The sequence below is a fragment of the Melopsittacus undulatus genome, chromosome 7 (genome assembly GCF_012275295.1).
Source record: "Melopsittacus undulatus isolate bMelUnd1 chromosome 7, bMelUnd1.mat.Z, whole genome shotgun sequence".
Taxonomy (NCBI): Eukaryota; Metazoa; Chordata; class Aves; order Psittaciformes; family Psittaculidae; genus Melopsittacus; species Melopsittacus undulatus.
This window is the reverse complement of record NC_047533.1, coordinates 53,282,856-53,308,391: the sequence shown is the minus strand read 5'-3', so window position 1 is coordinate 53,308,391 and position 25,536 is coordinate 53,282,856. Positions and strand designations below refer to the sequence as shown.

At 37.2% G+C, this 25,536-nt stretch overlaps 1 protein-coding gene across 1 annotated transcript in view; it reads left to right on the top strand.

Moving 5' to 3' along the window:
* The window catches only part of TBCK (TBC1 domain containing kinase), a 100,723-nt gene that overhangs the window by 65,512 nt on the left and 9,675 nt on the right, over positions 1 to 25,536 (top strand). Inside the window, exons 23-25 of the mRNA XM_005148639.3 lie at positions 2,879 to 3,054; positions 18,546 to 18,721; positions 22,877 to 23,036. Coding sequence (XP_005148696.2) covers positions 2,879 to 3,054; positions 18,546 to 18,721; positions 22,877 to 23,036 — 512 coding nt within the window. The remainder of the gene's footprint in view (positions 1 to 2,878; positions 3,055 to 18,545; positions 18,722 to 22,876; positions 23,037 to 25,536) is intronic.

Genomic DNA, 25,536 nt, shown 5'->3' with positions numbered 1-25,536 from the left:
GCAACATCATATTATGTCAGCATGTTATTGTTACAGATTTTCAAGCAAAATCATTTGTATGAATAAAACCAGAAGACAAAGAAAGGATAAAAACAGCCTTGAAGGTTACCCAAGTGCAAAGGCTCTTCATGTAATGTGACTAATAAATATGCTGTAAATATTTACACCAGTTTAATGTAGTAACTCCAGTATTCTAAACCAAATAGTTTTTTTTTTAAAAAAAAAGAATGTGAGTAAATTCTTTCACTACCAATAGTTTTGTCTCCCTTCTGGGTAATAAATGTTGACCATTCCCATATACAGGCATACATGTGCCTATGTGCATGTGTTGTTATTTGTTTTATTATTTGTAGAAACCACAATCTCCTTGTTATATTTTTATTCTGTACTACTTAGAAGCAGGTTAATTAATCAGCAGACTGTAAATTGGTGTTAGGCTTTTGATGACCTCCCTCACAAACCATTTAAAATTCCCCCTTGTTGCATGGAATATCATTTTCAGCTATGGTCACTGTCCTGAAATGCTGCTTAGAAGAAATGAGAGGCCGAAGAGCCAAGAATCACAGAACAAGAGACTCCTGCATTTTTTTCACTTACACTCTGATGTGTGACAACTGGATATTGTTTTTAGGGAAGCCCATTGCTGCCTTTTCCAATTCTCTAATTTGATTCCTTTTGTAATTAGAGAGCTTGTTCCTAGGTAAAATATTTTGATAGTCTGTCTCAATGTTTAACTCTGTCAATCTCAATTTCTGCTTTTGGCTTTTTTCATAACTTTCTCCTGCACATAGTGTTCCTATTCCATCCCCCAGTTCTCTGTTTTCAATTTCAGATATTTGTAGGCTGTTATGCCCTCTCACAACCAAATGTTGTTCAGAATTTTTTTTTTTTCACTGGCTAAATTCTGCTTTGATCTCACATATTACAAAAGTACTGCTGACATTTCGTTAGCTAAGAATCTCAGGACCCACGGTTATAGCTGTCCCTTTATAGGAAAAAAAAAAACAAAAGCCATAAATGTGCTACAGTCTTGAGCTGAAATTCTCAACTTTATAAATAAAATGTGTCTTCAGGAATTTAGAGAAAGCAACTGTGATTACCATGATTCAGAATGTATTCTAAACTCTAGGAGTAACAACCAGTGAAAGGCAACTGCTGTCTTTACCTGTATTTAGAAATGTGTCAGATTGTCCAGCTACATGGAATGATGCTAAGTAACATTACGGTATATTCAAAATGAAAAATCTTAAAAGTTTTCATCACAGAATAAAAAATAGTTGCTGTTGAGACACCACGTTATTTGTCTCTGGCAAGTGTTATTCCAATGGTACTTGGGAATCTGATATGGTTAAGGAAAACTGTGATTCACCTTTGCAGCCACAGAAACATTTTAGAGCTAGAATTTTAATTTAAATTAAAGTTGGGTAAACCACAGTTTTAGTCACAGATTTCTCAAAAGGAAGTGCATAAGCATGTTGTCTTCAGTGGAATTAAAGCATATGCTGGCGGTTGTATCCTACCTGAATACAGTCAGCTTTAATAGATCACATAATTCACATTTTAGGCAAAATAAATGATCTTATCCAACTAGAATATCCTGCCCTAAGCTTCAATTTTAGCTTCTTTCGCTCACCCACCCTGCAGATGACTGAGGTTTCTGGAGGAACTGCCTGATTGATGTCTAGTCATCAAATCTGTTGATGGCAGTGAATGGTCAATGACAATTCAGCAAATCCGTTTGAGATATGTAAAGCTTGGCTACAGTTCTACTATTTTCTTCATAGAAACTGATGCTTACATCTTCTTAACGCTGTAATTAATCATCCAAGGATTCTTGGGACAGACACAAGAAGTGCTAATATTCCTGTTTGTCTGGCGTACTACACTAGGTTTGTCATTAAATGCAAGCTAGGATAAGCGTTCTTTTTGTGAAACTGCAGACAAGAGATGCAGAACTAACAAGTCCTTTTATAGTGATAGAAAAATAAATGGGTTTTACGTTACATGTTGCTGGAAGACAGATGCATGCAGGATGTTTATTAATGTTGCAAAAAAATTATTTGTAATATGTTTACTTTTTTATTTTGCATGTTTTTTCAGTATGCTTTTGTGATTTTAATTTGATCACAGCTTATTTTAGGATGCATCCTATTTGGTGGGTATCTGCTTTCCTTCCAGGTTGAGTAATACTTTGTCACACACAGCACTTTACTCTTTGAGGCAGAATGTTTCACTGTGAATGTCTGGTGTTTAGACTGGGGTTTTTTTTGTTTTGGGGTGGCTTTTTAATAAAGCTCTAAAACAAATCCATTGTGTTTGCTGTCAAACACAAGTTAGTGCTGAGAACTCCTGTTTTCCACCAGGGAACATGTAGCTTTGTCAGAATGGCAGACCATACATTTGACAGCTAAAAGCTTTCAGTCTGGCTCTAGCACTGACGAATAAGACACTTGGTTTATCCAAAATTCCTGATGTCCATATACTGCATGAAATGTACTTTTGATGGACTGCAGGTACTTACATACTTACAAGAGTCAATAGCCTGACTCGGAAAAACATTTAATGAAGGTGCCTTACAGTGGACTAGGCTTCTGTTATATTCCTGTCTTTGCATTGATCAATGTTACATTTCCCCTACATAACTAGAGAAAAAAATAATGCTTAAAATATCTGTGCTAGTTTTTCATTAAAAATTATAAGTTTTTTTAATAGGAAGATGTTTTTGAAAATTACAAGACCTGAAACACAGACACAGGTATAGATGGATATATGTTGGATGGATATATACGTTTAGCAATATCACAGATAGGCTAATTGGCTTTATTGATTTTTTTTTTCATGCTTGCATTTCTTGTTTTCTCTTCAAATCCCTGATCAGAGATTGATATTGAGCGTTGTGTTCGTGAGTCAATCAACCTGTTTCGCTGGACACCGAAGAGTGCTACATACAGGCAATATGCGCAGCCCCCACGGCAAAGCAACGAGACCAATGGCACAAGAAGTTCCATGTCCTGCTTTTCAGCAGACTATCAGGAAGCACCTCGAAGTGACCTAGTAAGTGACCTGGGAATTGGAGGAGGTAGAATTGTTCAGACTACATGTTTCTCTTGCCCCAAGTGGGTTTGGGTTTTTCTTATCTCTTTAACATTTAGACAGAAAGAAAATACCCACCAAACCTCAGTTATCGGCATTTATGTTGTCACTTCCAAGCACAGGGGTTTGACACATTCATCAGGTGTTCTGATTTGTTTGTCAGTAAGTGCAGTGTTAGAGCCTATGCCATAATATTCATTTTAATGAACAGTACAGCAAATGAGAATTAACTGAAAGGTTGTTGGGGTTTGTTTTTTCTGAACTTTAATTGCTTTGAACTTCAGCTTCTTTGATGTATATGCCAGTAAAATTGTTTCTTCTTCTGCTATATTTCTGCCTCTCCCAGCTCCTGCTCCTTTGCCTCTGTGGTATTTGTTACCACACCAGACCAATATCTATGACTCATCTGTAAAACTGTAAACAGGCTTTATCTTTGGAGAAAAATAGTAAGAACAACAATTTGCCAATGAGAAATAGCTAACTGGAAAGTGATACAGGCAACTCTGGCTGCTTTTTCCGTCTTAGCATAAAAAGGCTAGAGGTATGGCTAAAGCTATTATGAGAGGTAGTATATGGTACATGAGTTATGCCTATGTTTGTCTTAGCAAAGAATATCTAGTGGCTAACAGTATATCTATGTTAAATAGATACTCAGTTTAGTAAAAATATTTTTCCCTCTCTCCAGTAAAATCTGATGGTTGTTTCTCTTGTCAAATACACCATCTTAAGAATGGTGATTTGAAACGACTACTTCCCTTCCTCTCAGCAGTATAAATCCAGTCATTCTCGTAAAAATTAAACAGTTTCATTTATTTGGTTTTTTACCTCCATGTTCTCCTACAATCGGAATTCACTCACAAGTACATTGTAATACTAGGGGTAGTATATATAGATCTGACATATCTATTTGGTCAGTTGCATTAGGCTTTAGTCTTTCCATCTGTTTTCCCAGCTGCTAAGAAACTAAATAATAGCGTATATGTTCTGGAAGCTTTTGCCACAAATCTAGAGCTCCGAGTGCTAGACAAGCAAATGCAGAGCAAAAGGAAACTTCAGAGCACTTAGAGTGATTTAAGAACTAGGTAGAACTAGAAAAGCATTTGGGAGGAAAAATGAGAGGAGAATATTGGTTATCAAACAGGAATTGTAGCCAACACAACTGCTGCTGTGCTGTTCTAGAGATGTAGAGATTTTCTGAAGGAGCTAAGGGCTGCACATTCATAGAATAATTCAAGTAGGACCTTAGGAAGTCATCTGGTACAAATTCCTGCAGAAAACAAGCGCAATACTGAATTCAGATGGGATCGCCCAGGGGTTTGTTCTGTCAGATCATGAAAACTTCCAGGGAAAGAGATTATGCAGTCATTCTTGACAGCCTGACCTGATGCCTGAAGGTACTAATGGTGGAAATGGTTTTGTGTATGTGCTAGCTTTCCTTAACGTTATGACAGCAAGAGACTAAAAAGACAAGTTTCCTCAGTCCTAAGGATGTACTGTGCCAAGCAGGGTGAAGAGAGTTGGAAATAGCAAGGAGAGAGATGGGAGAAAGCAGCAATAGCCTGCTGAACTGGTAAATAGAACGAAGATTTGTATTTGTAATAAAGATAAAAATTCATAATTTTGGGTCAAGCAAAGTTTCTTTTTGTATTCCCAAGAAATTTGGTTGGTATTTTTTTACTGGTAGTCATTTTATTTTCATTCCAGAAGATGTGTTTGTTTATAATGCCAGTAACTAGGCTCAACTATTCCACAATTTCCAAGAAATTAAGTTAATGGTTTTGGTATGTTATAGAGAAGAAAAATAAATGCTATAACCTCTATTGCCTTCTTTTTTATTTCTACTGAGCAACAAAGCACTTTTAATTTACTGCAGTGTAACTGATGGTTTAACTTCCTTTGAAGATCAAGTATACTGGATCTTTTGGTTAGAGCTTTAGGGTTTTTTTTTTCATAGAATCACAGAATCAAAGAATGGTTAGGGTTGGAAAGGACCAGAAGATTATCTAGTTCCAACCCCCTTGCCACGTGCAGAGACACCTCACACAACACAGTACTTGTTTTGCTTTGGTTTTGGTTTTGGGTTTTTTGCTTCTTGGTGGGGTTTTTGGGGGCAGGGAGGTTAGCTTATCATATGGTGCAGCTCTATGGAATTTATATAGAAATGGGGAATGTATTCAGCCTTTTTCTGTACCAAAGAGGACACTAATCTCATGGATACCAGAATGAGAAAGAAGACAATTCACATGTTAAGTTACAGTCTACTACTGAGGGCAGTGTTTGCTCTCATTGCTATATTTCTGTGTGCTAGATTTTGAGACACATACATATAAGCTAAATGTGTTATGGTTCTGTCAGTAGCCATGGTTCACATTTAAAAAATACTGTATAACATGTACCATTAGCAAGCTACTTCGTGGCTGTGACCAGTTCTGTACTTCTGGATGTTTGTCTTTATGAGATGACACTTCTCAGGGGTTTGAGCAGCACTGCTCAAATAAAAAAATTTAAATTCTTGGTGAAATACACTATTTGTGTTTTGTCTTTTGATTTTGGGTTGGTTTTGGGGTGGGGTTTTTTTGTGGTTAGTAGGGGGTTTTTACCCTTAATCTTGGAACTGTTTCTTCAGACATGTCCTCTACTGTTGTTTGTTGCCATGAGGAAACTTCTTTCCTACTTGAAAGCAGTGGAGTCTGAGATCAATCTTTAATATGCACAGTAGCCTTTAATGCATTTTCTACAACACTACTGTGTCCTTGCTGGTCAGTCTAGCTCTTAAAAAATTACTTTGCTGAGTCTCTGCCTTTTTCATTGGTCATTATTTTGACAAGCATTTTGCATTACTTTTGTATCTCCGGCTTTATATTTGTGGGTCACCTCTGTATTTGAGGGTGGGTAAGGTAAGAAACATTTCCTTTTAGAAAGAAAGCTGTAGGTTTGCTTCTGAAGGTAATTTATGATTTCTTGAAACATTGTTTGGTGTATTTAATTCTGAACACCATCTGTCTTCTACTCCTGTACCTGTATTTTCTTTCTAAGCTACTTCAGTTAGTTTCTTAAGTGCTTTTTATTGGCTACTCATGTATATGTGTATATCTGCATTTTATGATGCTTTGGTTAATAATAACATGAGAAGTATTTGCCCCTGGGTGAACACTTTTTCTGCCTAAATAAGCAGTCGGCAAAATAAAATTGTTTTGACTCTTTTTCTCACTAGTGTGACTTAGTTTTTATTTTAGTGGCATCTGCAGCTTTGTAAGTAGGCTTGGGTACTCTCTTCCCTTCTGGACTTGTGATGCTTAACCGTTTACTCTTTCAGCCAGGAAGCATAATTATACTGAGATAAAATCTCAAGGAGGAAATAGTTTCAGGGAAAATGAATGTACAACTTAAGTGGGTTTGCATATTTATTTTGAGAAAGATAAAGTATCAAGAATGGAAACAAAAAGTCAAATTACTAAAGTAATTTTAGTAGCCGTCTGTTCAGCTTTGTGTCTGTCATTTTTTCTTGAACAGTACACAGATCGGTTTGTTTGGTTTTTTATTTCCTAAAAAACTTTTTCACTTGCAAACTCCCAAAGTGCTTTCAAAGTGTTTTTCTTGACTATCCAGGAGTCACAGAGCCAAATAACACTTGCCATGTAAGAATATTGTTCTATGCCCCTATCTCCATTGTTATAGAGATGGTGGATGTACCCTCTCTCCAGCTACCTGTATATTTCAAAATAAAAGCAAGAGTGATGCAGTTTCTTTATTGATGTCTGCTCAAATGTGGCAAGTGGACTCCCAGAAATCCCAAAGCTGATACAATTATGCCTTTGTCTTGGTCTTTGACTACCAATCCCCTTTTCAAGGGTGAGAGTACCTGTTGAATGTTGGGGAATTAAAGCATTCAACTGGAGAAAAGTCTACCAGAGGACTGTTGTTCTTTGCACTGGTGTGAATGCCAACAGTCCAGTTTAGCTTTTGATTTGGTAAGGAGTAGGAGAAATACCTAAGTGGGAAGATGAATTAATGGCTTTATGAAGCAGTACAAACATGAAAAGCACTTGTTATTATCAAAAGGTAGTATCAGCAAATTTTCCTGGTGGTTGACATTTTTTTGCAGATAAAGCAAGGATAGCTTGTATGACAGACTTCTTATAGATGGGAATTTGGGCCTATTGGCAATAAATATACCAGCACTCAGATGCTTCTAACTTCCCCTTTGCACCTAGAGTATATTTGTCCATATAAAAAATGTATTGCCTAGGTTTATATCGAGTCCTTTAATAACTGGTGTGTAAAGTCCATCTATTCTTCTAAAAGAAGCATGATGAGCAGTATATACCAACATTTCTCTTTCAGTGTATAAGCTAGGAAATGTTCAAGTTCCTGTCCTTCTACTCTGCTCTCATGAGACCCCACCTAGAGTATTGTGTGCAGTTCTGGTGTTCTCAACATAAAAAGGACATGGAGCTGTTGGAACAAATCCAGAGGAGGGCCACGAGGATGATCAGGGGACTGAAGCGCCTCCCGTATGAAGACAGGCTGAGAAAGTTAGGGCTGTTCAGCCTGGAGAAGAGAAGGCTGCGTGGAGACCTCATAGCAGCCTTCCAGTATCTGAAGGGGGCCTATAAGGATGCTGGAGAGGGGCTCTTCATTAGGGACTGTAGTGATTGGACAAGGAGTAATGGGTTAAATCTTAAACAGGGGAAGTCTGGTTATAAGGAGGAAGTTCTTTACTGTTAGGGTGGTGAGGTACTGGAATGGGTTGCCCAGAGAGGTTGTGAATGCTCCATCCCTGGCAGTGTTCAAGGCCAGGCTGGACAGAGCCTTGGGTGACATGGTCTAGTGTGAAGTGTCCCTGCCCATGGTGGGGAGGTTGGAACTTGATGATCTTAAGGTCCATTCTAACCCTAACTATTCTATGATTCTGTGATTCTATAATGGTGAAGTGTTTGTGCTGTTCATAATGGTGGTTACATATCTTCTGCCTTAAGTGTCTTCAGACTGCTTTGGCCTATTTCAGGTTTGGTTTGTGTTCTGTTTTTGTAGGGAATTTGGTTTTGTTTTCTTCTTTCATTGTTCTACTACTCAACAGAAAGCTGCTCCTCAAATTTGTCTTTAGTTCATTGTGCAAGGCATTAACCAATCAAGACCTGAGTTAATGCTTCTAATTTATTTTGCATGTGCCTTTGATGCTTCTGGTTTTGTGACTTGAGTGAGAACTTGAGTTTGTTATTTTTGAGATGAGCTGGTTAAAATTTGTGTGTCGCTTTCCTGTGAGTGAATAAACAATTCACTATTTAGGCATGTCGTAAGTTCATCATATTCTGGCAAATATTCTCAGGATTTGTTGAAAGCTTTAGAACTTCTTTTGTGCATATGTCAACTTTTCCAAGTTTTTTCATGCTTCTACCATTAGGCAGACAGCAACCAAGAAGCAGGGAGTGTAACGAAACTTCTTGCTTCCAGTGCTTTGTTTCTGCAGATTAAATTAAATGAAGGAAGCCTTTTTAGGATTTTCTTCACTCTGCTTGGTTTTAGGAGTATGAATGTGTTTTCTAATGTTTAGAACTTTTTCTGATAGAAGATAAGGCATTAAATCGATTAGCAGAGTGGATAAAACAAGAAATGTATGACTTAAGAAATAACTGATGTTAAATGTTAATTTACGATTCTCTCATGAAAGTTGTGGGATTTTAAGGGTGTAATACAAATAGCAATTATTTTAATTGAATGTAAACTCATTGAAACAAGTGAGCTGTGTTTTTTATTAGTTGAGGCAGAATTAAAGGAGTGTGTTTATAATCTAAATATTATTTATGTGAGATTTTAATAGTTTATTACACAGTCACTTAGATCATATTTAAGGATTGTAAACATATTTTGTGCACACTTAGTTTCTGAGTCTCCCTGAGACATGTTTGTCTGCTGTGAATATAAATGGAGCATTTGGAGCAGCCAGAGCACTCTCTACTGCAGCCTTAGGCTCAGGTTCTGGATTCATTGATTGTCTCTAGTCCTTCCTCACAAGCCTTTGTGATTATACCCACTTTGAAGTTGAAAGCTGGGTGTATCTGACCTTTTTGACCTCACACAATTGGGATTCCATGACTGATTAACAAATGTGCTGGGGATGGGGAGGTAATTATACCTGTAAAATTAATTAAAAAATGAGAAAAATAAAAAATCTACCCACTTCTCTTGCTCTGTACCTTGTGAAAATGTTTTGTTTGGGGTTTTTTTTCTAATTTTGAAAATGTTTCAAAATCAGATTCTGGGTGTGTTACCCTTTGATTGATTATATGTTAGGGATCTTAGTAGTTTATCACACATACTAATATGCTTCCGCAGATATAGCTATCTCCTGCCACTCAGCAGCTATCATTCCAGCATACACTAACTCCTCCATACATATGCCATATATTTATTACTGCTGTGAAAGTTATGTCTTGGAACACAGTGCTGTGTAACAGTGCTGTTGAGAAAATGTAATAGAAATTAATTTCATTACATGGGGAGGGGGTGTACTATGTCAGAGATACTTCTATCAAAGGCCTATAGTGTTTTCTTTCCTCTGCTCCCCAGTCCTCTGTCCTACCCTATTTCTTGTCTCTACATAGGTCTGTATGGGACCCCTCCTTAGGCTAACCTGGCATCCAGGATTCCATCACATCCCTTTCTTAATGCACCTTAGGCCAGGCTAAGTGCTGTGTTTTCTCAGTTGAGTCAGGATGCAGTGTCATTATGATCTAATTTTATTAGGAAGTTCAGTGAAAGGATGAAAAAGACTTTCCTGAATGCAACTCTCTTGGCTGGTGCTGTTGCTGCATTATTGCGGTTAATAGCCTAGTACAGATTGTCCAGTGGTTTGTGTGATTGTGTCAACATCATCTTAATCTACTAGTAAAATTGTTACAGCTGTGTATATTTTTTTTCTCATCTGTCATTTTTACCAATGGAAAATCTGATTTTCAAATACGTGTGATGATGTAACTAGAAGTAAGAGCGCATACCGATTGCAAAGTTGAACTTGCATCAAAAGTTATCCAGAGAGCCCATCTTGCAAACTGAAAATGTCACAGAGCAATGCTGCCATTGTAAATGCCAGTTCAGAGAACAGAAGTCATGCATAAATAACAACTACAGTTGAATCCTAAGAAAAGATGGATTGCCTAAACCCAAGATCTCTGTCTGACACCAAGTAACGTACATGATCACATTGCAAGGGAAAGGAAATTCCTCTTCCAGTTACAGTTTGCATTGAGATGCGATATAAAATTTCTGTTGATTTTGGTTTTAAAGAGGGCAAGGAAATCTGACAGTTTAAGATTCTGTAGTGGGTTGTGGGTTTTTTTTTTCTCAAGGCAAAGTAATACAATTTCTTGTCAAGGAGAGAGCATCTATCAAGAGTCAGAAAAGAGGCACTGATGGAAAGTGGGGAAGGCTTGCAAGATCATTCTTGCTGTTACTTCAAGTTTTATTTAATGTCAGAGCATCTTGTGGGTATTTTCAGGCATGACTGGATTATGGCTCAGCTTTTTATTTTAAAATGTTTCCCTGCAGTGGTGAGAAGTGTTTACCTGTTTTATCACATCAGAGGCATTAATGAGACTTCCCAGCATGTCTGCCTAGCTGCATGCAGGGAGTAACTTGTCTTTCTGCTCTGCTGACTCAGCTTACTCACTCAATTATGTTATTCCAGGGAGAGAGAGAGAGGTTTCCTTAATAACGTGCTACTTTGGCAAGCACACTTCACTTACATTTCTATAGACTGCCTACAGTGGTGTATGAAGACATTTGGAGAATGCTTATGGATTACCATTGGCTAGAAGTTGCTGTTTGCACACTCCTTTTTAAGGTGTGGGTTCTGGAGCTGGAACCTTTGTGGGGAGTCAGGGTGGTGGAGGAGAGGTGGAGAAGTACAGCTTGTAAACTGAAATGGAGCAAACTTTAGAAATAGGGAGCAGAGGGAACCAAGGAGGGTAGCAATACGATGGCAAGGAAAAACTGAATCTGAAGTGTGAGTTTGATAGAGAGATTGTGTTAAGAACAGTGGCTTAATAGTGTTTAGAAAAATTTTGAGAACAGTTCCTAATATCTGCCCTTTTGTTTGTTTCTCTTTTGTAAGTAATTCTGATTCAACATTAAAAACATTGAAACCTTTTTGTATACCATTTGCGAATAATGGTCGTCAAAAAATGGTGGGCATGAAGGGAGAGGAATTAGAGAATGTATCAAAACCTGTATTCCTTTGTATTTATTTGTGATCATTAGAATACCTGTATGCTTAGGTTTTGTTCTGTCAGTAACAGTGGATTTAAGCATTAATCTTTCTCAGTTGGTACAGGACTTAAGTATTTACTGGGCCATCAGAATTCAATGTAGTCATTCTATTTGCTTAAAAAAACCACCCCACAAAAGATAAACATTCAAAGGACAGTGGTCTTAGGGAACTAAGCACTGCCTTCATCTACTTAATTATGAAGGATATAGACAAAAACATTTGCATGGAAAATGCTAAGTGCAAACATGCTGGTAATGATTGGTTTCAGTTATAAAATACATTTGGATGATGCAGCTAAAATCCAGTGTTCTTATTTAATTGGCTTTGTTCTTAGATGCTACCTGCAAACTGACTTTGCCTGTCTTGAAAATTCTTTTTTGGATAAGAACATGATAGCAGTGGCTTTGTTTGTAAATCTGTCCTGAAGTGTCCTGTTCTTGCTTATTCTCCCTCCTTTTCTACCAGTTGTTTTCTTCTGACAACTATGTTTTAGTTGGTATAAAATAGTGCTACTATGTATATCTATGTATATTTTTTTTATCTCAAAGCTTATGTAATGGCACCATGGCATTGAGTATTATTTAGTGAAACTCACTGTAAAAAATACATTAGCATTCTTCCATAATGGTTATTTAAAGTAAAACCAAGCACAAACAGAAATGTCTTTGCTACAAACTAGTGTGACTTTTGGTTTGGAGTTGCATCTGTTTGGTTGCTGTCTGAATCTGTTCTAGTGTCCTCAACATAGAAAGGACATGGTACTGTTAGAACAAGTCCAGAGGAGGGCCACGAGGATGATCAGGGGACTGGGGCACCTCCCATATGAAGACAGGCTGAGAAAGTTGGGGCTGTTCAGCCTGGGGAAGAGAAGGCTGCATGGAGACCTCATAGCAGCCTTCCAGTATCTGAAGGGGGCCTACAGGGATGCTGGTGAGGGACTATTCATTAGGGACTGTAGTGATAGGACAAGGGGTAACGGGTTGAAACTTAAACAGCAGAGGTTTAGACTGGATATAAGGAAGAGATTCTTTACTGTTAGGGTGGTGAGGTACTGGAATGGGCTGAGGTCCTTTCCAATCCTAACTATTCTATGGTTCTATGAATCTGCCTTTGTATCTTTGTTTACTCAAGTCTCCAAACCCAGAATCTTCTAAGATGGTTTTAAAATGTTTTTGTCATCTTATTTCTAGGTATACATGCATACATTGGTTTCAGAAACAAAACATGATATTCCAGCTATCTGGAATGACATCTTCCATGAAGCTTTTTTTTTTATGAAGGACTTTGATACTTTGCCTAGGTGGTTTTACTTGAACACCAGATTTTGATTATACTGAGCTTCATGCTGAAGTTCCTTCTGTATTAAATTTGCTGCAGTAAGGTCACCAACTTGAAAGACAAAAGGGGGGAAACCCTGCTTCTACTCAGATAAAGCTATCCTTTCCATGGATAAAATGTTCCTTTATAGCCTCTCTGTTTTATCAGATGAGACTGTTAAATTCAGGTTCAGCAGAACTAAAGATACTTCCTTATTTTCTAAATAAATAAATAATGTGTATTTTTATTTAATAGCCAGAATGAAATGCTTATAAGGAATCAGGCTAATGGGAAAACAGATAGTAGCTATGATTGTGCCAGCCTCATGTTTTGGAGAGCTTCAATCTTTCTGAAGCTTGACTTGTAATTGGAGAATTCTTAGGCAGCTTTAATTCCTAATATTAAAAAAAAATCCTAATGAATTCCTAATGCCTATTACTTCTTATTAAGAGCAGTAAATGCATATGGCTTAGCAATTCTCAGGCCTATTTGAAAATTAATGGGGTGAGAACAGTAAGTACTTTGAAAGTAAAGAATTTAGGGTGTTGTCAGAGAAACTTGTGGGAGGCAAGCAGAACTCACACTTCAGCTTAAGTACTCTTTTTCCTATTACCAACCTGCTGATCAGGCAATCTTCCCTGATGAGCAACTTCTTATAGCTGACTAGTGTAAAGCAGGATTCATGCTTGAAGTTAAGATACGATAAAATCACAACTGTGTAACTGGACTTTTAACTACCTTCTGGAACTGTGCTTAAAGTAGAGACTTTGCCTCTTTTGAGAAGGAGTGAGAGGTGATTTCTTAGAAATTATGTACCGTGTCTGCCTTGGAAAAGAGCAATTAGATCACAGGAGAAGGATGAACAAAAGGAAGAAATAAGCATCTTATATGTGATGTGCTGCTTGAACTTAAGCTTTTCCCAGTGGTTATGCTGGCTATTTTTTTTTTCCTGTTTGTAGCCCAAATAGACTAATAAGTATTACTAGTGTGGATGTTTTAGTTTGTGGAATAATCCTTACACCCTCCCTTCATTTTTTAAAACAAAAAAATTGCAGATTCAACTAGGTGTAAGCAGGTGTCCTGAGATGTAACTACCTGCAACTTAATTTAGCTGGAATCAAAACCTCAGGTGGATACTACTGCCTATTCACAATTCGTTGGATATTTGTAAATAATAACCAAGAGACTATCAGTGCCTTAAACTTTTTCTAAGAGCTTTAAATGACTTGGCCTGAAGTGGGCCCTCACCCTTCCCTCACCTGCTGTTCCTTTTGCTTCTTCACAGCTGGAAACTGATGCCTGCAATGACATATTAAAGCCTACACAGGGAATTGAAACCAGCAGTCAGGACAAATATTAAGCCTCCTGTCTAACATGTCAGCCTGCATTTTGTTGCATCTCTTCTTAGTTGGCCAGGCTGAGGAAGAGAGTAGTCATAGATGTGGCAGTCAACAGCTGGACCATGGTTGTGGAGGGTAGTAGGAAGGGTGTTATAGATTCAGGAGAATCTGCAAGGTTTAGGTGCTGTGGGGCCATGACAGCCTCAAGCACTGCCTGAACTTAAGTCCAGTGCCAAACTACAGGTATCCATAGCAGAATAGTGGTGTGAAGAGGAGATGTGTGAGGTGGACTGGCAGTTTATTGCTAGCTGTGTTTAGCTTGTGCTGAGTGACAGTTCATTAGAAAATTCCTGTGAGGACATGCCTGACATGAAATATAGTTGTTATCAGATACAGCAGATAAAGTCAATTTTTAAAATATAATTAGGAAAGATGATCTTATAAATGCATGCATATGTTTCACTGTGCATTTGAAGGAAATAAATTCATCTGATAAAACAGTTGCTAAAAAAAGAAAATTCAGTTATATTTCCCACAAGTTTGTTGAGAGCTTTCGGCTGCAGCTTTGTTCAAAGCCTACATAGAAATACTGTATCGCTAAATATGCTGTTGAAGCAGATCTGGACATACGAGGTCATACAAGGGTGATAGTAAAATTCACGGTTGAATGTGTTTCTCCTTATTTTCAACCTGGTTAAAGTAAAAAAAAATGTCCTGTTCATGGAAGCCTATTCACAGGACAGATAATGTTACCTGTGGAGCACTTCTTGTGCCGTTACACTTTTAGATGAGGAGAAAATGGTTTTTTATCAGTATAGGAAAAATTTGACTAGTTTGTTTTCTGCGGTAGACTTCATGCTTGCCTCTTAAACTTTTATTCCTTCCTGAGGCATTCATCCTGTCTGCTGAATTAGACAAGAATTGCATAAATAAAAGTAGGAAGTGGTTGTGTAATTGGTCTCCGTCATAATGTAATTATTTCTCCAGGAGCCTTAATTCAGGTCATGTCAGCCAGCTTCACTGGCATGGTCCACATTTATAGTGCCTGACTTTGCTACCAGGTTTATTGTTACCTATAATCTGACCCTACTTTAAGAATTAAACTCTCTTCACAGTGGACTTACTTCACTTCCCACCTCAGTGTTGCTCCACAAATGTTCTCCTGTGGAAGAAGTATCACTTGAGGAGGGTGTAGTGATGTCTGCCAGTTTCAGTCGTCAGGCAAATTAAGCTGTCTCAGCTAAATGTGTATTTTTGTAATCACTACTCTTTCTACATTGATACCTTTCTTGGATACTGCAAGCTTGTGTCTGCTGTGAATCCTCTAGACGTGAACTGCTGAATTTGTTTGGCAAGTCTGAAGTTTGTGGGAGTTTGATTTTTAATTCCTCCTCCTCCTCGATGCAATTCATTTCCATGGACTCTTCTTGGGGAAATCCAGCTACTTGACTAGGAGGTTGGCTTTAGACATAAACTGGGAGTTGGCCATGTCTTCTGTCACACTGTTATTTTTATAGAAACAGGTCTCCCTTGAGTATTGGCTATTCTGTTGAAACAAATCATAGAATCATAGAGTAGTTAGGGTTGAAAAGGACCTTAAGATCATCTAGTTCCAACCCTGCTGCCATGGGCAGAGACACCTCACACTAAACCATATCACCTAAGGCCTCTGTTCAGCCTGGCCTTGATCACCACCAGGGATGGAGCATTCACAACCTCCCTGGGCAACCCATTCCAGTACCTCACCACCCTAACAGTAAAGAATATCCTCCTTATATCCAATCTAAACTTCCCCTGTTTAAGTTTTAACCCATTACCCTTTGTCCTGTGAGAGCATGAGTAGAGGGACAGGATCACCTCCTTCAACCTGCTGGTCACACTATTTTGATTCAACGCAGGATACGGTTGGCTTTCTGGGCTGCAAGCGCACACTGCTGGCTCATGTTAAGTTTCTCATCAATCAACATCCCCAAGTCCTTCTCCACGGCAGAACACATTATCCAGAAAACCAAGCATTTTTCTGATTCTAAAGCATTGTAACTTCTTTTTTTCTGGATTTGTGAGGAAATTACGTACTGAGACTAGCAATTTGTAAGTTCTGTTTTGAATACTGTTACGTACAATGGAAAAGATGGGGTAATATATTCCCTGAAGTACAGTTACAGATTTTGTGAGTAATTTGGGGTGCTTTTTGGTAACACACTTTACAATAGACGCATTTCTAACTGCAGAAGGACTAAGAAGTCTTTTTTTCTGAAACATAACTCAGGAAAATATGTGTATGCATTTCTGTTCTCTCTGGCATGTTCTGTAAACTTGGAATAGTCCTCAGGTTAAATGAGAAACTAGCACATTTAGAAAACAAAACAAAGCTAGAGCTACCAACAGTTGGTTGGCTAATACTAGTTAGTAATGTTTCCATTTCCTTGAGCTTTTCCTGTTCTCTTGATTTGTTTGGTTTTGATTGGTTTGCTTTGGGGTTCTTTACCATGGGCCATATGCACGTAGTGTCATGAGTCAGTGTGATCAGTGCAATCTAAAATAAGTTTATAGAAATGGGATATTTTTTCAAAGCTGAAAATTTGCTATTCTGGTACTTTTAGAAAGACCCGTATGTTGCCTGTACTATATAACTTATTCTCAAAGGTAACACATGATAATGTTCTATTTGTTCTTTTTAGTTTTCCGCTTTCTGTAGTCCATTTCTGTATGCTGTGTTCATGTTCTGAACAGCTGCACAGTGCAGAAGCAAATCTTCATGATTAAATGGCTATTTCATTAATATATGTCATCATCTTCAAGAGTAAGACATCAAAACAGTCTGAAGATCTTTCAGAAGATGGTCCCTGATCTTGGTCATTCTGTTTGTTCCTGTCTCCTGACAAGCCACAATAACTCACTAGAAACAGCTATAGATTTAATTATAAACAACTTTTGCCTTTAATTGACCTCCTGCTCAATCGAAGCACAATGTTTGCACAAGACAAACCAGTTCTGTTGTAGGATGACTAAGCTCCATGAGTATATCTTTGATGTACGTAACTTTTGGAGTAAGTTGAGTTCCATAATGCTTTGGATTTTGCTGGTGGGTTTTGGGGTTTGCATATGTAGCCAACCTGTTAGCTCTGCTGGATTAAAGCATAATGAAAACTTTAATATTTACCTGTGATTTTTCAGATTGAGGCAGTGGCACCAACAGGAAAAAAGTTACAAAAGACAATAAATCAGCACCTTAACACCACAGTGCATGCTACTGTATTTTGAATTACATAGTGTATAAAAGTTTAATAAAAAAAAATAGGCATTTTCAGCATTTACTTGAAGGGAAAAAAGACCTTTTAGTGAAGATACAGTTCTGAATGTCGTACCAGGATATCTGGGAGATTAAAGAAACAAGTCTCATGTTTGCATATGTAATAATAGGAAAGGTGACTGTAGCAGTCCTTCAACTTTTAGATCTTCACATAGGATTTGCAAACCTGGTGTTCCCAAGGACAGAACCCTAGGGCATGCCTATTGCTTGCAAAGAATTCAAGTGTGACCCGCTTAAACAAGCTGGAAATTTCCCTTGTGTTTTATTTTATGTGAGTCAAGCTAATGCTTTTGGGTGAAACTAGTTGTAATGGCACTTAAAAGTTTCAGCAATGTAAAACAACCTTTGAAGGTAGGTGGAGACATATGGCTTTCACAACTATCTAATGGTGACCATATTTCATTATTCTGCAGTTCAGAGATTTATCTGTGTTGGTAATTAATGAAAATACAGGATTTCTGCATTGTTATTCACAAAAATAATGAGGGTTTAGAGTTTGGAGGGTTTTGCTTCATTTAGACATGTATGATCTTTTAAGATGTGAAGAAATGCTAGCACTTAGAAATAGTTCTGAGATAATTTACAGTGAAGGCTCTCTTATGAAAATCAGTTCTGTCCTCCAATTTCCTCATCCCCCAAAACTAATGAACAAATTTTCTACGTTATAATACAGAACTGGTTTCTTACACTCCTTGTGTCCTGATTTGTACCTGGTCTTTGGCTGGGGTGATACCTGGTGTTTAGATAGCTCTGTACTTTACAGAGGCATCCCTGCAGCTTTTGTGCGAAATCTACAATTGCTACCCTTTTTTCCTCACTCCAAGGATGAGGCCTTCCAAGCTTCTCCTTTCAAAGTGTATGTTCTAGCCAATTTATGTAACTTCTGATGCTGAGAAACTTCTTGTGTGTTTTGTGACCCCCTCGGCCACAGTGAATAATTCATTAACAAATCACAAACTGAAATAGTTTGCACAGATTGTCAAGCAATTTTAGTTTTTAACAACTTCAACAGAATAATTGGCAGACAGGCATTTGACACTGCTCTGGAGCTTTTCTCTGCTGATGGTTTTAACACAGACTATTTCAGAGTTACTAGAAAAAGATCTGTTTCTGTCTAACTGGGTTGTTACACTTTGAGGTTGTCAAATAAATAGAAGTTTCAAAGAACACCACATATTCTATCACCTTTAAGATTAATTTTCTTCTTTTAAAGTCTAGGGATTCCATCAAGTTGGATGACCTGAAGGCAGAGGTGTCACCACGAATTTCAGCAGAAGATCTGATCGATTTGTGTGAGTTGACAGGACCTAATCATTCCAAAACACCTGTAAAGAAGACAAAGTCTAGCAAGCCGAAGTTGCTGGTGGTGGACATCCGTAACAGTGAAGAGTATCCTTCAAATCTGAGTGCCAGCCTCGCCAAATCATGCTTGTGTTAATTACTTCCTCCTTGTCTGCAGGCAGTGAAATGTTAGAATGGTAAATAATGGAAGGGATGTGGTAGAGGTACAGTGCAAGGCCTGATGGCAGACTTTGTCATGGACAGACTCGGTTTGCAGAAAAGAAGACAAATATATTTTTGCCTTCCCATTTTAAGTTGTGGGTCTAGTTAAACCACTTTGTACCAGTAGCACATTTTTATGGCAAGTGTTGTCAGTAGATCTTCCTTGTTTAGTATTTTGGAAGGGGGTGAGGCTTTCCAATTAAGTGGAGGGGAGATAAAGATGAGTTAATAGCTCATGTGCTTTGCCAGTCCCTCAGTGGAAAATAATTCCTATTGAATGCCTTCTTGGTACTGTCAGGAAATGCAACCATGTGGCTGCCTAGCATATCTTCTAGTTACCTTTAAGACTTTTCTGATTATAAGCTATCTTGAAGCTATATTTTTATCAGCAACTTACTTATTTGTTCTTTTTCAATACATAGGCTTTGTGTGTGAAATATTTCTTTAAATTATTTTCCTGAAGTAGCATAGTTATGGGGCTGGGTTTGTTTGGGATTTGGAAAGGGGAGCCCTTCTTACAGATGTGATTCGCCAGGAACCCAGATCTTCATCAACGTCCATCTAAAAGTGAGAATAATTATAAGATTTCATTAGAAATAACTGTTAACATTATGCCGAGTATTTGGGAATATACTCGGTTGCTCCTTTCATGTTAGCAAAGGTTATATAGAAGTCAGTTTTGTGGTAGGTGTACTCTTAACTTGCAGTGTCGCAAGCTTAAAAACAACTTATCTACATATCAGCATTTGCCCATTAAGAATTAATGTTTTTAGCTTAATGGGCAAACAGTACTCAATGGAAAAATAGCAAAAGAATCATGAGATTTAGTCCACCTTTTACTTTCAGAAAGAAGGATCATTCCTTTTACATACATCTGGCTTTTTCTTAGAGATCTCCAGTAATAGAGATTCAACCAGCACCCAAACATTTATGATTAGAAAAGATCTTCCAGTGTCTTAACAAATGCACTAATATACTGCATGCTTACTAGAAAAGTGTAAATTCAAGGCAGTGAAATGAATGATGGATTGGTGGCTAATTTGGGCTAAAATATATAGTTTAAAAAATAAATAAATAATGTTTCATCTTCATCTTTTCCATCTAGCTTGTTAAAATATTACTCTAGAGGTAATTGTATATGCAGAAAAACACCACTACTAACATTTTTCTCTGTTAAATTTTTAGCAATATTTGTGATAAAGTCGGGTGAAGTAGAAAAATAAATCTTATTTTTACTATGTAGAGGTAAATTTATTATTTACGTAGTAAACAGAATAGTACAATTGAAGTATTCCAAATTAAAACTGTTTATTTTGAAGGAATTACAATTTTATTGTAGACCAAACTTGAATCTGTATGTGATCCGCTGTGTAGTTAAGGCAGAATGGTCAAAAGAACACAAAAAGTAGTTTTTCTTGTATGTATTAATTTCATGCATAGGTCAAGTATTACAGTTAAGCAGGGATACATGTGTCTGAGTAGTTTGACTATTTTCTGACCTTTAGCAGCTTCTTTAATCCTGGATCTAGATTGTTGAAACCATGGTCATCTTTATTCAGAAAACAGTAAAAATGCAGGCTGTTTTCTGAGAGATAATTTCTTCATCAAGAGAGAATACTTTTCATATTCAGTTTAAGAGAGAATTCCCTGGAATTAAAAACTGTAAAAGCTTATTGTTACTGCATAGAAAGCTTTGATACAACCAAGTTAAATACTGTTTCTATTTCTACATGCATCATTCTGTTATTAATTATTTAAGCTAATTCCTAGAAATCAAGGAGAATGCAGGAGAGCAAGTAATATAAAATGCCTGGACTACAGCTGTTGCACTGAAGGCAACTTTTAATGTATCTGTGTATAGTAATAGATTTATTCATATTATATTTGGGATCAAAGTCATATTGTTTAGATGCTTCTGTAGCTTTCCTAATAGCTTGATAGTAGTTTTTATGCTACTGTTGTACTAATCTTATTCTATTCTAGCAGAGTAGATTCAAATTTTCAATTATTTTGAAATCATTTGACTGCTATGATGTGAAGGGTTTTATGAGGCTGTCTTTCGTGTGGCAGATGATTGTGAGGTGTTTCAAAAATATAGTCATTTCATATGTTTTAGTGTTAGTCATCTTCATTGTCTACGCCTGTTGTGCTAAACTTCACTCTCACTTTGTATGATTTGAAAAAAGCATGAGAGGACTTTCAACAAGTATCAAACATGTTTTGTTTTTCATACTAGGATGCACTTGAAAGCTAAGGCATTGTTTTATAAGAAAGCTCACATTTCAAGGCCAATAACTATTGGTCCTGTTTCCTTAGTAGACAGCTTTGTAACAGAAGACTTTCTAATGAAAAGGTAAGAAACTCAAATCAGTGCCTGTGTTGGCTCATTTCTTTAAGCATGTTAGCAGAAATAGTCAGCTTTCCATTCCTGATACAAAAATTGTAACTGCATACTTACAGTCTCTCAGTCCGTAGCATAAAATCGTGGCCTTTTTGTTGTCTTAGTGCTGGAATGCTTTAAATGATCACATAAGGTTAGGGAGCGTGTGAATGACAAAAAAAAAAAAAACATTTTGGATCTATCTAGTTTGGTACTAATGTTGATATCAAATGTATTTATATTTTAACAGATTAGGTCAAGTTTCTCTGAGCAGTTAAGCATAGTTGTAATATAAGTGTGAGCAACTAAATCTGTCCAAAGTAATTTTCTGTCTAACTGATGATTGTTTCAGAACTTGTACTGTGGTCAGTAGCAACGAGAGTAATGTAGTTATAAATGGGATTGAGGAAAGGGGGTTGGCACAGATTAGTAAAGGAGAGATGTCATAATTTTCCCCTTCAAAAATAGAAACAAACTGACAACACTAATGAATGCTACGTGATGATCTTTTGTTCTTTCAAATGTTTTTATATAGCCATGTTTATCCCAAACTATAACAATGATAATCATAAAGCTGAAAGTGTTACGCAAATCACAAGAAATGCATGCTAATATTAACCTAAGTCAGTTAAATCTTATCTCCGTTTAAGGCACCTCCTTTATTAAAAATTATTCTGGAATTTAATTATAAACTGAACTAGCTTTCTGCGAGCACAGTTATAAAGAGTGACTAATTGGATATTTGATATTGTGAATATTTTTGCAGAACTTTTCTGTTTTCTGTTTCCCATCTTGTCAAAGCTGTTCTTTCAAATTGCTGGGGAAAAGGGGTGTTCCTAGGCTTGTGTGTACAGACCATGCAAGTAATTCAGAGTTTTGTCAAGGTCATGGTGCATTTTCAAATTCATAAAAAGCAGTTTAGTAGTGGTACAGCTTAATTTTATGGAATAGACTTCCACATTCAGTATTTGATCATAAAATCTCATTGAATGATCGTCCTTTGAGAGTGAAGCATAACTGGCTATATCTCTATGTTGCTTGCACTTGCATGTTGTTTTCTTTTCAATACCCAATACAAACTTACTGGGACTGCAAATAATATATATGATGTTCATTGTCTGGGAATCTGAGTGTATGTACATTAGAATTTCAGTTTGGTTCAAAATTGCAAGGGACTCATGGGGCTTGTCAGAAGTCTAAGGAAATTTTCCAGTAATCCCCATTTAGTTTTGGTTCTCATTTCAAGTACTTCCTTCTGCATAAAGCATCTCTGGAAGAGGTGCTCCTGCTGCTTTTTGGTAATTGGCTTCTCTTATCAGACTAGAGCTGATTTGAAGTAGAGTCCACGAAAATATGTATGCTGTGGATATTGGTTCTTTAGCACAAAGTGTTTAATTTAGCAGATCAGTTTCTGTAGCACTGTGCTACGTCCTTCATGAAAAAACAGCTCTTCATTCCATCCTTTTTTTTTTTCTAGGTAGTGTCAGAAATTGTTTTCTTCATAAGAGTAAATAACCAAGGAGGTTAGTCAAAATACACTAGCATAAAAGACCAGCACTGTTGTATCATGACAGCCAGAATGAAGTGTAGGTTCCTCCTACAGCTTTGCACATACCACAGATTTTTCTGCCTTTCAGATGTCCTTAACTGATCTTCCTAAGCTTTAACCGTGGCCACATTTCAGGCAGCATCAATGTCCCATTTGCATCAGCATTTACTGCAGAAGGCGATCTTGTCCAGTGTCCAGCAACTGCCACACTCCAGAGCTTTAAAGGAAGAGTTGTGGTGATTGTGGGAAATGCAATGAAGAATACAGCTGCTGTAAGTCTATTACTATAACTTGTATGTTTATACTTAAAAATATGTCAGTGGCATGAGTGCAGACAGTAGTAAATAAGTGCTGGAGTCTGGGTAATTCTGATTAGTAACTTTGGGTATGATGACAGGATTTGGAGTGATTTTTTCTGTTAATGTTCATATCTGCTTCTAGACCAAGGCATATTTCTCCTTAAGTGCATAAAATGCAAAGAGCCAAACAGAGATTATTTCAATGACACCTTACGTGCTTGATGGTGAGTTATGCAGCTTTCAACAATTACATTGTAAAACACCAAACATCCTTATTTACCTCAGTAGGATCCTAAACATTCACTAACCTCCTGAGGAATAGGAACAAGAAAAAGAAAGTGCTTTGGTATTCACTAATGAATGTCTATGGGAGATATCCCACATACTACCAAGTAATTTTCCAGGACCACCAGTCAGAAATGTTTTCTCAGAAACAAAGGAAAACTGTAAGTATTCTGTTTAAAACAGAACAAAGGAACAACCTGAAACAATGTGTGATGGACAGAAAGGACAGAGGCTTTTACAGTGCAGATTGTGGATTACACCATAGTTAAGAAGGTACAATTTTCTCCTGTAATGTAGTGACATTTCTTATGCAAACTTACATTTTTTAAAAATGTTTTTTTAAATGAAAATTGAATCTTTCCTTTACAGTGCAGCTAAAGAAAACTTTCAGTGTGCTTAATAAGTGCAGATACTTAAGTCATGTGAAAGGGTGCTGCCTTATCCTCTAAACCCTGACTTGCTGCAGCTGAGACAATGTTGAGCCAGTTTAACTGGGATTGCAAATGTTATAGCATTTCCATAGAAGAGAAGTGCTGCTTTGCCTCTTGATTTGCCTTTAGACTTCTTGAAAGTCTAACGAAAGAGTATAGAGTTTTAAATAGCAACAAAATACTGGATTGACCAGTTTGACCAGAAATTAATTAAATACTAGAGCCTAAATTCTGGCAGGGACTTGCCACCTCTGTCACGCCCTTTAAGTACATATAAAACCAGCCTCAATTTGACTGCATTGATAAAACTTAGAATGCGAACTTAGAATGCCTTCCTTTTGTGGATTATTTTTTTAAGGCCAGTTTCAGTTTTACTCCGCATGACTGCATAGAACTGTGTGCCACTATTCACAAATTTAACTACTCCAAAACTGTATAGCTTGAGGCTTGATAAGAGTAATAGGTGATACTTTTTAAATTTTACTTGGTAATTCAATCATACAAAAAATTGCGGATGTGAATGCTTGGAAGCAAAACAGTTTTGTACAAAGAAATGTAAGATGTTCAGCTTAATATGTACTTTTTCTCAACAGTTATGTATTTCCAGCTGAAAAGGGATGAGCCACAAATTACACCCTCCACCATAAAGGAGAATTTTTCAGAAGCATTCACTGATATTTACTCCATTAAAAATATGGAGATTGGCACTGTAAGATGTTTGGTTTAAATATATGCAGGAAGGAGAGAGGTGGGGATAAGTGTGAAAAAAAGCACTGATTTTCTTAGGGGGCTATTTGTAATTAGAAGGTTGAATCTTTCAGTAGTGATTAATATCAATAGCCTACTTGGCATCATTAAATAACTGATAAATTGAAAAAATAAAAATAAAAGCAACGTTGAGTGTACTGAACAGACATGTAGAAAAAGCCTTTTTCCCCTTTTCACACTTTTGTGTTTGTATCTTTTGTATTTGATTTAGTGCCAGATGATGAATCATTTAAATTGGAAATAAAATGCTGTCTACAGCTTGATAGATGAGAGGGAAACCTGAAAACTTCATCACAGCACTGTTGCAGCAGGAGGCAAAGGAAGCCAGGAGTGTCACAGACTTAAACATAGCTCTGGCTCTAGTTGAGTGCTTCGCTAGGACAGAATTACAAGAGTTACAAGAGTGGTCCTTCTTGTTAAACCATTTAATTTACTCACCGTAAAGCTAAATTAATAGATTGGCTGATGTACAAGAGCCTTACTGAATGTGCCATTAGGAGCATAAAGGTATTGTAAAGAGGAGCTTTCACTGGACATTGTTGTGGTGCTTGGCTCATACTTTTCTGCAGAACACTTCCATTAGGCTGGTTCTCACTTCATGCCAGCTTTCTTCTCCTAAGGGATTCTGGGCACTTGGTAACAGAGCAGATACTTGTTTGTCTCTGAAAATAGCAGGAAACCTCTACATAAAAGGCATTATGCTGGAGTTAACCAGATTCTATTTTGCTTTTTAACTTAAGTGGTAGCATCTCTTAAGTGAATTAAATCCCCTTTTCCCCCATCCATTGATAGATAAGTACCTTGTAAATTCCAGTATAGGCAAGGGACCATTACAGCTGGGAGAATGATACTTAAATTGGCAATGAGTGCTGAACTGTAGCTTCTCTTTTTTTTTTGGTGTATGGCAAAGCATGTCTTCTGATTTTTGTCACTTTCAAAGTCTGAGATACAGCAAGTACAAAAGCAGATGGTAGTTATACATCTGTAGG